The sequence below is a fragment of the Limulus polyphemus genome, unplaced genomic scaffold (genome assembly GCF_000517525.1).
Source record: "Limulus polyphemus unplaced genomic scaffold, Limulus_polyphemus-2.1.2 Scaffold1326, whole genome shotgun sequence".
In the NCBI taxonomy this organism is placed as follows: Eukaryota; Metazoa; Arthropoda; class Merostomata; order Xiphosura; family Limulidae; genus Limulus; species Limulus polyphemus.
Window position 1 is genome coordinate 60,523 of NW_013666936.1, and position 13,779 is coordinate 74,301.

The following is a 13,779-nucleotide window of genomic DNA, read 5'->3' on the forward strand; positions in this document are numbered from 1 at the left end:
GTATCATATGATACTAAAATTTTAGAATGTTTTAGGAGCATACTTCCTCTAAATACTTATCGAGTTTTGATGAAAGAAATCATCATCGACAATATAGCTTGAAGGTGTTAATGATGTATTTTTTTTTTACATTATTTGTCCTCACATTATGACTATGTGTCGTTCGTATTTTAGTTATTCATAATTTTAAGAAATGTATTTTTGATCCCATACTTTAGTGTTTTCAGTCACGAATGTTCTAAAAATTAAAGTCTCAAATACATCATCGTTGAATAACCCACAATTCGCTGTGGTAATTCTGTCCCTGATGGACTCTGGTGTAAGTTTCGAGTACCATTTGAACTTCTTAATTGAAAAAAACATTAATATGTGCTACAAACCCGTTTTGCCAACTTGCTTAATTTTCTTAGTATGTCGTACATCATAAGGTCAGGATTTAATGCAATTGGAGAAATAAGTAACGAAAAAAATCTTAAGCAATTCGCCATTTTTCGTAGATAGTTTTATTACGTTCATTAAAACTTTGTAGTGTATCCATGAATCCAGTTTGCCTCTGGCTTGAATGTGAACCACAGCTTGTTACTGTAAACAAAAAAATAATAATAAAATAAAATAAAAATAAAGGAAGAAAGAAAGAAGAAACTCGATCAATTTAATAGTCATGCAACCACACCACACCCTATAATTAACTTCAATTGACTTAGTTAAGGAGCGTTGACGTAAACAGAAGTCCTATTGACGTCATCCACCAAGAAAAACATTTCAGTTGCAACAAAAAGAATCAGCATAGAATTATCAAAAGGCCGTTTACCCATTGTTAACCTATGTTTGTTTTTCTGATCAATTTACCTTCGACAACCACATTCGCAGTCGTTTTACGTAGCCGTATTACAAGATATACGCTTGTATTTTCCTTTTCTTTTTTAAGGATTTAAATATATGTCTTCTATGTTAGCATAGAATACACGAATGAGTAAGACACTTAAGAAATCAAATGGCTACTGTTACAAAATTATATATTGTCCTTATTTTATTAAAATGCATTGGGAATTTTTTAATATATTTTTTGAGCCCGTGGATACTACGTTTATTAAACAATAATGCCATATTTGTAAGATTTTAAATGACAAAATGAAAATATAAAATCTTAAATAACTGGACTACATCACATGTGCGCCAGATTAGGAACTTAATGCTCAACTGAAAACACGAATGAGTGTAAATAAAGTGAGGAAAGACTACAACAAAATAACGGCTTTTTCATGTGCCAAGTTTGCACATCAGATGACCGCGAACTTATTGTACTTAACATCTACAGATTTATTGAGTGGGAGATCTTAGTCAGGCTGCGGAATGTTCTGAGGGCTTTGTGCTAAGAAAGTTTGGGAATATCTAATGTAATAAGTTAATCCAGTTTTTACTATATGTATGTCGTTTCACGTAGTTGATAGAATGGTAATGCTGAGGTATTTGCTTTACACGTGTGTCGGAGAAAAATACTTGTAGACTATAATTTTTTCGTTCACAGTGTGTACAGCAACGCCACCTAGTTTTACTTGCTACTCCACGTAGAGTTTCAACTACATGGTAATTAGCAATGCTTACTGTGTTTTACTGTACAGAGCGCTTCTTGACCAGAAAATTTACTATTGAGGATGTGTCACTTATTCAACTAACGAGAACCATGTGAAAAAACAGTTCAATTAGTGGACGTATTCGCATAAAATGGCGTTTTGAACAACTACATTTCCTACATACATAAAACTGGGATAATTTTGCTCAATATTACAATTATATTGCAGTGGATATAGCCAAGAAAAGTTGAAATTACACGAGGATGTAGACAACATTTTTAAACCAATGATAGTGTTCTTGCTTGATTATTCGTTTTGCAACCGTAAGTATAATTAATAATTTTATACAGCATAAATCGAATATATAAAAAGTTTCTAACTTGGAACGACGTGACTCATGGACGTTAACACTAACTGGTTGGTATGCTACAGGGTGTAACGGTGTAAATAAATAAATATATATATATAACGTCTGTTGCATTTTGTTGTAATCTGTATTGTTTAAAAAAAACTATGAGCAGTTGTAACCACACTTAATTTTGTGAATAATTCTGTGCGATTAGGGGAAAGATCGCTAATATGTGAGTCTGTAATTGATCTGCTGTTTCTAAGGCTGATGGGAAAAGATGCCAACTACGAACAGAATTATTTAGTTTAAGCATAAATTTCATGGCACATGTTAACAGCCGTTGAATTTCTTAATTAGGTATTAAACTAATCAATGACTTGGCCAAAAAGCGAAATATGTATTGGGATGATGTATCTAGAGAACTACTCAGTCCTTCTCCAACTTTTCTTTTTTTGGGGGGGTGGGGTCAGTGAGACATATAATGTAAAATGAGAAAATAAATCACCAAAACAATCACTCAAGTAAACACCTCAACTTACTTTTGAATACATACAAGATGTGAGTACACTAACTGGCAATTAACCGAGTTTCTTGCGAGGAAGACAGCATATGACATCCAGAAATAGAAAGATGCCTTCTTTGTCAGTGAACTGAATAATTGCAGGAACTGTCAGGCCATAGCAAGAGAAGGAATTAGTATTCAGAATCTGGATCTTTTCGTAATTTTTGAGCTGCTATATTTTGTAAATTTTTAAGTTAAATTAAACATTTAGTCAGCTGTAGTATCCATTCTCTTAATATGGATTTCAATTAACTTTTGGTGAATCATTGATGTTTTCTAGTGACGTAAAGTTAAAGTAAATTAACTATTAGAATGGGGCTGAAATTATGGAGGCGAGTGCACACTCACTATAGGTTATGTCTTAGAGAAGCCTCACTGGCCTTTGTTAAGCTTTGGTAAACTTTTAATGTATTTAGAAGTTGTTCAACTTTGCTTCTTTGAGGTTGATAGTACTGTACTTGTGATTTGGTACAGTAATATTTATCTTCATTGAGTATACTTTGGATTTTAATTTTTGGTATTAATTTTGGGTTTAGTTTCTTTTCAGTTATTGTGTTTGTTTGTAACGAAGCAAAAAGCTACACAATGGGCTATCTGTGCTCTGCCCACCACGGGTACCAAAACCCAGTTTCTTGCGTTGTAAGTCCGCAGACGTACCGCTGTGCCACTGGGGGGCCAGATATTGTGATGGTTTAACTTACAGTGAGACACACTGGGCTAGTAAGAGATTCAAATAAAGATTTACCATTAATCTAATCCGTTTGACACCAACCCACCCACCACAAACAGACTTACCCTTGGTATTTGTGAATTGACTTGTTTTGTTTTTCTGAATAAACATTTTTTGTTCTGGTGTATCTTTAGACTTTGATTCCTTCACCCATTTGATCAGGAGGTTGGAGATATATTCAATCACACTTAGATGGTATTTCATAAACCTCCAGTTAGCGAGACTAACTGCCTTGCGAGAAAACCATTTCACGAGAAACGCTATAGTGCCGCTGATCCACTGGAGGGCCATTGATATTGTAGTTTATGTAGTGTCTTATATGTTTGTTTTGTGATACATGGCAATTTGCATGATACACGTTTAATATGTATGGAAGTTTATGAAATTAATATTATACATTATTCAATTTCGTATTAACAACTATGGGAATTCATAAATGAGTATAACCAGGCCTTTTGAGAGGGCAAATGAGGCCCAGGCCACAGAAATAATTGAGACCATGCCTTTTCACGGTTTATTTGTATTTTTTTTGTGTTTACTTATGTATCTGTTTGAACTTATTTATTACTCAATTTTATTTAGGTAGTTATATACAAAGGAAAATAACATTATGTTTAACAGTTTTATTTATTTTTTATAACAAAACATTTCAAAACACTTTATCAGTATAACAAATATACAATAGAGTCAATGTTTGGACCACAAATTATTCATGTTAGTTTCACTTGAAGAAGGAATAAATATATCTACGTTAGACTTGTAAATTATTATTTCATTTTCTGTCATAAGTGACAGACCATTGAAAATAGACAATGTATTTCAGCAACCCAAACTGAAGTTAAAAAATTTGCGAACGTATCAACGTATTTTGATTTAATGCCCTTTTAATTAAGGAAGTTCAATTAAAAATAGAAATTGAGTGCAAGGAGCATAATTTTTGTTAAATTACATAACATTTTATATTTATTCAACAAAAATGCTTTTCTAGCTTTTTCCTCTGTAAATGCATTAATTATTGATGAAAAATCTAGCTTGCGTGAAATGACACAGTTGATAATAAGCATGGCAAGCCCATTCAAACGCTCCTGTCCCATAGTTGAACGGTGATAGGTCTTTACCTGCTTCAATATGTTGAAGGTGCCACAGATATGGGCAAACTGACAAAAATACGCAATGCAGTTGTGATATTAGGAAATATGCCAGTGAGTCCTATTTCAAGTATTTATTGAAGAAGATCCTTTGGATTGTAATCAGTTTGAAGTTTTCCGAATATATTCGTTTGAAGAAGATTAATTCGTCATAGAATTCTTTTGAGATTTTCATATTCTATTTTTGCTGAAATTGTTCACCTGTGGAAAATAGATCTCCATTCCTCAGATTCTTGGACTGCTAAAGAAACCCAAAGAGGTTACAAATAAGTCGTAGTGACGCAAATGGACGTGTAAGACCCGATTTTATGGAGTCAGTAATGACAAAGAAGACGTCTACACTATAGAACTTCTCGGCATCCAGTTCAGTAGGTAAGTTACGTCTCGTGGATAACTCAATTGAAATTCCAAGATTCTCTGCTACTAGTTTGGACTTCTTCAAGATTGAATCCCATTGTTCACAATCTGTTGAATATCATTGATAAGTATTTCAATGTTATCTTTCTCAACAACAAGGGTAGCATTGTGTGTTTCAATTATCAAATTAGTTTGGTGGATCATTATAAGTAGTTTAGCCACAATGATGACATGAGAATGCATTCATATTTGGACATGTAAGTCTGAGGAGTGAGATTTAGAGATTCAACATATTTAAGGCGTTTCTCAATAAATCAAAAAGCTGCACAACTGGTTTAACGCAATCAATCCGTGCAGACCATCTGGTTATGGACATACTATGAAGTGAAACAGGAGGATATTGCTTCAGAATTTCCCTCCTATGTGGACTGCTGCTAAAGAGATTATACATTTGTTGAACAGTTTCAATATAAGTAATTGCCTCCTTGCATAATTCAGCACAGTCAACACCAACAAGGTTTAGAGTGTGGTTTCCACAGCTAGAGAAAATACAATTTGAATTTTGTTCAAACAGAACTGTTTGTATACCTTTGCCATATTACATCCATTGTCATAGGCTTGGCCACTGCAGTATTGGAAATCTAACTTGAAGCCTTATAGAATTTCTAGTACACGAGAAGCAATTTATTTTCCAGTTGTTTGTGTTATCAAACAAGACAAACCGTTCTTCAATTGAAAACTTTGAGTGTTTACAATTTTAACATATCGCATTTCTATAGTAGTCTGTTCCTTGTGAGATCAATCTGGAGTGGCATCAACAATGATTGAAAGTACTTTGCATTTCAAATCTCATCAAGAACTGCTGTTTGTATAAATGATCCACATAGCCTAAGAAACTCATTTTATGTGTCTGTGGAGAGATAATGGATTTTCATGCGCTTTTTTCTCTCTCTTGCGATTCGCGAAAACGTTTTACATGTTCTGATAATAATAGATCATATTTACTGAGGACCTCAATTATAACTAGAAAGTTTACATTTGAACAGTCACTGGAACTAAAGGAAGCCAATTCCCGCTCAGAAAGAAAAAGGATGACATTCAGGATGCGCTCAGGAAGTTTTTCCAATTATCAGCTTCTATAGTAAGTTCAACAAAGAGTAAATCTTCAATCGAACTTCCAGTTAATGCTGCCCTATTGGATGATTTCCTTGCAATATAGTTTTCTTTGTGGGATGCTGAGCTCTAGTGTAGTGGTATTCGGTCTTTTAACTTTCTCCAACTTCTGGTAATGCTCCATCCTGATTGATTAGTGAGAACTGATGCATTTACAGCACTTTTTAAAAAAATGAAGCAAGGTGCACAGTACACAGATTTTTTTTTTCATACTCCAACATAACCAGTCTCTTTTACAGATCACCCCATTTGGAAGAGTTTTTGTCAGCAGACGAAAAGGAAAAGCATGATTATTAGTATCTTGTGGAATGTTACGGGGAATTTTAAAGCATCTTCTTTGAAGAAGTAATTGCATTTGGGCAGCATTTGTCTTGTTAATAGTTCCAATGTCAGTTGTTGTCAAATCTGTAATAGGCTTACTCGTGAATTCCTGCTCTTGCCGCGGAAGATCCAGATTAAATTCTTACTGCTAAGTTTCTTGATTATATATGGGATTTTCTACTGCATCCGTCACTTCTTGACCAATGTCATCATGTTCAGGCATTGAAATATTACTTGTTGTGTTTGTAGAATTTTCACAATCTGAAGTATTTGTGATTGAGTGAGAAGTGTTTTTCATTTCATTTGAGAAATGAAGTTACTGTCCTCGAGCTCTTAACTGCTGCTTCACTTAATTGTTTTGTCTGTCTCTTGGTTGCACCACTTTCAAATCTTCTCATCATAAGGTTTATTTGGTAATTTCAAATATTAAAAAGTTGGTATTACTTTCATGTACTCTGCAAATAATAAAAAAAAACAAAGTTATTTAATAAGTTAAATATAAGCATATACATAAAATATACAACATAAGGTAAACAAGTGAAAAATGTGAGGCCCCCTTTGAGCCCGAAGCCTTGGCCGAATGCCCCCCCCCTCCCCTCTCCTCTAATTGGGCCCGAGTATAACTTTAACAGATAAAATTGTCACAGATTAACGGGCCATTGATTTCCTAAAATATTCATTGTCAAACTCAAAGTAAGCCTACATATTTCCATCCTTGATCTCGAAGCACTTGTACTGCACAAAAATAGACTCATTAAAATAATAATCTCCAACAATAAAATTAAATGACATTAAAAAAACGAAATAATTTACTGGTGTTTGAGTCACGAGTCACGTGAGTCCAAGGACTCGTTGTTGTCATGTTACAGTACACAGTCGACTACTTATACATATAGAATGGTGTTTAATTACAACTAGTCTAGTTAGTGTATGTATACTCAGATGTTTATCAGATGAAGAACATTTACAAAGTGTATGTAAAACTTGAAACATAAAATAACCTCACTGAGTTATATCAAGCCTTAGTAGGATGTATATACTTATTCTAATTCTGGTTTGGTTTTAAACCACACTGCAACTGTATTTCGGTGAATCTGTAACACCAAAATTCAAGTCATTGCGTAATACAGATTCAATTAAAATTTTGATCATCGAATCATGCTCTCACGTGTGTTTTGTTTTGATTACGAGAAACGATTAAACATACGATGATGGTATTAACATTGTTTCTTAGAAAATGAAGCATATGAAGCAACAGCCAGTTTTTCGTAGGCATAATGGTCCAGACGTGTTTTTAAACGTTTCATGAACTCTGTGGCTGTCAGCATTCTAAAATAATTAGTGTTTGTGTGTGCGTATGCGAGCGCGTGGGTTAACAAAGTGGCATTTATTGTGCGAAATTATAATGTAAACTTTAAAAGGATAGTTACACCATTCTCACCATGTTTCTTTTAGCAATTTGCAAACAATAAGAAATACGCATATTATCCCGTTAATGTTATAACCAGAGAAAATATATAAATAACTTCGGTACGACCATTCTGAGAATATTTAAGAAGTGTGAAAGTTTTGGCGATAGAAAAAAATCTTCTAAAATTGTCCCTAACAGCCTTTTGATTATATATGTATATATATATATATATATACACGGATAAATAGATAGAACAACAGAAGTTGTACTTTAGCGATAATAATACAAAGGAACACAGTTAAGTTATTTCATACAAATTAATAAATAAAAAAAACTCTCTTCAAGTGGGATGCTGAAGTATTCGCTTCTGTATTTCTCTTTTATCTAAGCCTGAAAGTGATTGTAACCAAGACGTCGGCCTGTAATGCCAATATTTAAATTATTTGAGAATACTAACTTGATTAAACTTTTGAACACACCTAATATTATACTTACGCTTTATTATTATGTTTTTCTGTATAGATAGGACACTGCCGATCATAATTAGCTACTGTTGCTGACATCAGAAGCCAACTATAAAACAGTATTTTGTTAATAACACATTTCATCATCTAAATTAAAAAGTGCGATTTGCTAAAGATTATCCAATCACCGGCATGTATTATGATAAGAGTTCATGGTCTGTGTGTGCAAAGTTCCCAACTTTGATATGCGTAATGTATAACTGCTTTCAATAAATTCACATTGCGGCTATGTGGTTATATGAGAAAGGTCTCATTACGATACATTTATTGAGGATTGATTTTAAATATGCCCAAGGGATGGCGACACTTAATTATTAGCAACGCGCACCTTCAATTTCCGCAAGGATGTACATTGTTCTTTCGATAAATGCTAACGAATGGCATTTCGATGACGTTTACCCTCACGGTAACAGCTAGTTTAGGGTTCGTATTACTTCTAAGTTAATGGCTTTCGATTTTCCTCATACAGGCATTATAGAATGAGTGAACGTGGGAAGTAACGCGCATTTCGAGTCGCGATAGTGAGTATAAGAATGTGAGTATGTATATCTCAATTAACGTAAAGCAGACTTGTTATTTTTTGAATTAATTCAGAAATTTTACATAACAGAACTTGAAACAATCCTGTCCAAAGGTAAACGTATTTTATGATTAAGGTAGACATTAACGACACAAAGGTAAACGTATTTTATGATTAAGGTAGACATTAACGACACAAAGGTAAACGTATTTTATGATTAAGGTAGACATTAACGACACAAAGGTAAACGAAGTTTATGACTAAGGTAAACATTAGTGATACAAAGGTAAATGTATTTTATGATTAAGTTAGAAACTAACGATAAACGATTTATTGCATGAAATGTAAATTTACTAATGTACAGAAAACTAATTACAAGTTTGATAAAAATACAATAAACAACTCTTAATATTCAGAATTTTTTATAAAAATTAGAGCTATTATTATTGCTATTATTACTGTTTTAGCCTCACTTATAGATCCAGCTAAAGTAAGAGCAAAACAGACTTGCCATAAAACTTACATTATCATGAAACAGGCAGTACGCGACCGTTTAGGCTTCCAAGCATTCAATCATATACTAGTCGGAAGTTACTTCAGAAAATAGTAATGCTTATGCAGATCTATTTAGTTTCGTGCATTTGTGTGTGGTCTGTTTGGTAAGAACCACAAAAAAGTGAATACTGAGGTTGAGTACACTATATTAAAATGATTATGGAGCTTCACCACGTCCGTTCATGCTCTATTTGACGACCGTGCATCTTAATAAAAATCCTGCAGCGTAGTTTCCATTGCAAAAGGCTTCATCATAGGTTTGTCGTATATAAAACGCACATCTAGTTCTCAGCGCCCGTTCCAACAGTGTGATCGAACAAAATTATTGGCGACTTGACTGGCATGTCTTCGAATGGAATAGCACGAACACCCGTTTGAAATTTACAGCTGTTTTTAGGAATTAGACGGTTGAAAAAGTATGTAGTGGAAGATAGCTTGTGTCGCTTTTCTAGAAGGAGATATTTCTTGATTATGTTGCTTGGGCACGTGAACGTATTTTGGCATTTTACAATCTACGAAAGGCCAAGGAACGTCACAATGTAGTTCTGATATACGCCATGACATCACGAACTTTATTTTAATATAAGGCACTCAACCCTGTAGCATATGGCATTCCAGAATCACGTGAAACCTGGCATCTCTATCATTGTTAGAGACGTTGTGCTAAAGCACATGAACTTAGAGGGAATTCCAAATTAAATGTTGTTTTTAACTTTTAATGGTTTGATGTTATGTATAAGAAAACCACCTTAAGAATTATTTCTTGCAGTCGTTATAAATGGCATTATAATAACTTGTCATAGGAAATTCAAAGGCTCTTTATAGTATTATTTTCCCTTCTATATCTGTTCCCCAGTGGGTCAGCTGTAAGTTTACGGATTTACGACGCTAACATCTTGGGTTAAATTCTCCATGGTGGACAGAGCACAGATAGCCTATTGTGTAGCATTGCGCCAAAACAAACGTTCTGTACTAAATCGCTTAAAGCATGTTGACTAAAATAAAATTAAATGATTTTAGACTGAAGTTGAGCGAAAAAAACGTGGACAAAATATTCACTTACAATTGGGCATTCAAGTCAATACCTAAATAGGTTGATAGATGTATAAATCTAAATAATTAACTTGGCACTCTAAAACAAATTATCTAAGCAATTTGATATTTGTTTGGCTGTTTTAGACCAAAGCTGCATTGGACTATCTGCTGTGTCCCTCGCGAAAAATAGAACCACGGATTTTAGCGTTGTGAATCTATATATTTACCACTGTTCCACAGAGGACAACACAAGATTTATTAATCGAATCATTTTGTGCTTGAAAAATGCTGTTAAAAGAAAGCTTCACGATCAGTATAAACTTTGTTTATTTCATAACACTACGAAATGAGAATCAACTGCTTCCACTTCAGCTATTTCCAACATCCCATAACATACACATCGCACTTTAATCAAGTGTATGACGTAAAATTGTAGAGTTCGACAGAGAAGCATTGATGAATAACATAAAAAAAATGTGAAATCTGGATGAAAGTCAAGTAAAAAGTTCAAGTCACAACATTTTAATGAAGAAAATGATAAACCTTTCTTGGTACCTCAACAACTAAACAGAAACAGAAGACCGTTAACGAAGCATTGAGCAATGACGTTTGCATGCAGCCAACTTATAGTCTTAATTTTTAATACACCCAGTAACTATCAGATAAAAAAATGTATGAACTTTATATTAAAAAGATCCCAGTAACCATCAGATAAAAAAATGTATGAACTTTCTATTAAAAAGACCCCCCAGTAACTATCAGATAAAAAAATGTATGAACTTTATATTAAAGATCCCAGTAACCATCAGATAAAAAATGTTTGAACTTTCTATTAAAAAGATCCCAGTGTCCATCAGATACAAAAAGTATGAATTTTCCATTAAAAAATATCCCAGTAACCATCAGATACAAAAAGTATGAATTTTCCATTAAAAAGATCCCAGTAACCATCGGATACTAAAATATGAGATTTTCATTAAAGAAAGATCCCAATAACCATCAGATACAAATAGTTCGAACTTTCCATTAAAAAGATCCCAATCTTCCTAATCAAAAGTGATACCCAATGACATACATCCTTTATGAAATTTAGAATAGCCGAATGTTTGTGCTTTACACAATAATAATAATGAAGGAGGCACCACCTTGAATTAGTCACAATTTATTTGTGTAGAATAACACGCATTTGTGAGAAACCATTTATTGTTGACAGTGCACGTTTATTTCCTACAGCGAATTTTTTCTAAAAGAATTGATCATTTTCTTTTCACCTATTTTGAAGAAGACCATCCAGAACCCTCGCCTCTTTCCGGTTAATAACAAGTAATGTGTCCAGTTTTAGTAGTCGACATTTTTATTTAGCTTTTCTTACTTTCTTTTCTAAAGTAGGTTATGTGATAAGATAACATGTAAAAAAAATGGGTAATCGAAAGTTTTATTCCATGAATATAAATGAAAATGACCTTAATTTTCCAAAGTAGAGACAGGTCTGATTGGTATTCTAAACAGGTTGCCAACTTTCTGTCACTAGATTATTTCTTAGAAGCTTGTAGTGGAATACAAGTTTGGGTTGGCATCCTCTGGAAAATAAATGTTACATACGTATGCAACAAAACTGAATAAACTAAGGCAAAACCGTGTGGAATTTATTATGAACAGAGAGAGGATATTGGGTTCTCTAAGCCTACAAAGTCCCAGGTCATACTTTTTTCACCGCCCGGCTGCTGTTTGAGATAGAGGACTTTCTTTTCGATGTATGTGACATTTTACTTTAAAGTTTATAATAAGCTGACCCCTGAACTAAATCAAAAGATATAAATTTTAACACGACATAGTTTTACTGCGCGTTTATCCTATATCAAATATATAATTAGAGTATTAAAAAAGTCTGATATTGTATTTTCAGTATATTTGAAACCATGAATCATGCAAATGTAATTGGTAATGGGTCATTTAACAAAGGACCATTAAGTATATTTTCACTTATTTTGATTCCCTTTTGTAACGATTAAATTGGACTGAATCTTTTAATTTCATTTGTTATAGTTTTTTGCCCAAACTTTACAAGCTCATAATAATTTTTTCATTAGTTATTAGGTTTCTCTTACAAGTGTGGAAGAAATGATTGATACTATCTAGAGTTAACTGAAATACTTGTCTCTGACTGGGGGATTCTATATTCGTCAGTCAGTGAAATATATTTAATAAGTATTTGTGAGCCGTATTTACCAAAGTACAGCATTAAATTTATTCTATATTCTATATCATTCAGGTTTATGATTCGTTTATGTTTAGTACATATGCGTTTTTGAACATGGTAGTTTAAGTAACCTTATGTAAAGTAATTTTAATTATGTTTTAATTATTCATGCAAAATAAGGGGTTCGATTACCCGCGGTAGATATCCTATTGTGTGTTTTTGCACTAAGAAAGCAACAATAAGAACAACCAGATTTAACGAAATAAAGTAATTTAAATCTTGGTATAATACAATGAATAATTTATTTTTTGCCCTATTAATCAGATATATATATTTTCATCTATATGCAAGTGTTAGGCGTGAGGTTGTCAGGCAGTGTCAACCCAGCTCATAGAAACAGCACGCATACATGCGTGAGTTGTTTCACGCACGAGCACAAGAAGCTGTCAGTTACGACTTTTGTCTTTGACAAGTCCACTGAGTTAGACTTCTACCGAGGTGAACATATTTACGTATCGAACCTCAGAGTGCTCAAGGGGTTCATCAAAGAGGATGTCGAGAGCTTTACAGCTCTGCTGAACATTCGAGTGAGTAGTTGTGTTTTTGAATCTTTTTTTCTGTCTCATTCTTCTTTCTCAAGTTCTAATATTGTTTCTTGATCATGAATATGTTTTTAAAACTAACATGCTTTGTGATGATTCAGTGTGGGTATATACAAAGCGGGGTTTTGATTTCGAGCTTTCCTGTGTAAACTAAAAGTTTTGTCGGGCTTATTTATTAAAGATAACTTGTGAAATACTTAAATATAAATAGTAAATCGAAAGATATCGGTATACAATATGAAGAACATCTGAGTTCGTCTTAATGTTGTCGTATTTTCAAATCTCGACAATCGGGTGATAAAAAACTTAATTACTTTGACGAAAACCGTCGCAAGTTTTATGACAATAATCAGGCACGTCTCAACTCAATGTTAATAAGATTCAACTCAACTTGAAGTTGAGGAAGGTTTGCTAAGGATCTGCATGTGTTGGTAAAGACTTGCTTAAAATCAAGAGAGGATTATTTACTTTACTTGTGGTTTTAGTGAACGTTTAATAACATTAACAAAGAAAAGCCATTCCGAAGTAAAGTAGTACCGCGTATAATTACAAAATTGAAAAACAAATCTCGAGAAGACCATCCAGTTTGGTCTTTTCTTTTAACTGGGAAAAAGAAATAAACGTGCTTTCTGCTACTTGTTTTAGTTTTTTGGGTCAATTATTCTCGTGAAAGTCAAGAATAGGATACAGAGTTAAATGCATCGTCTTTTTTTTTTTT

The 13,779-nt window shown here is 33.3% G+C and overlaps 1 protein-coding gene across 5 annotated transcripts in view; it reads left to right on the top strand.

Moving 5' to 3' along the window:
* Positions 1–1,743: 1,743 nt before the first annotated feature.
* Positions 1,744–13,779, top strand: part of LOC106463110 (chordin-like protein 1) — a 61,850-nt gene continuing 49,814 nt past the window's right edge. For 2 of the 5 annotated variants that reach the window (XM_013923080.2, XM_022390525.1), the window contains exons 1-2: positions 8,563–8,684; positions 12,811–13,046. Coding sequence is in view for 1 of the 5 variants with exons in the window: in XM_022390527.1 (XP_022246235.1) it covers positions 1,861–1,897 (37 nt within the window). In the remaining 4 variants the exon portion in view is untranslated. Of the gene's footprint in view, positions 1,898–8,558; positions 8,685–12,810; positions 13,047–13,779 lie in introns of those variants that run through there. The other 3 variants (XM_013923081.2, XM_022390527.1, XM_022390526.1) reach the window with 3 other exon arrangements.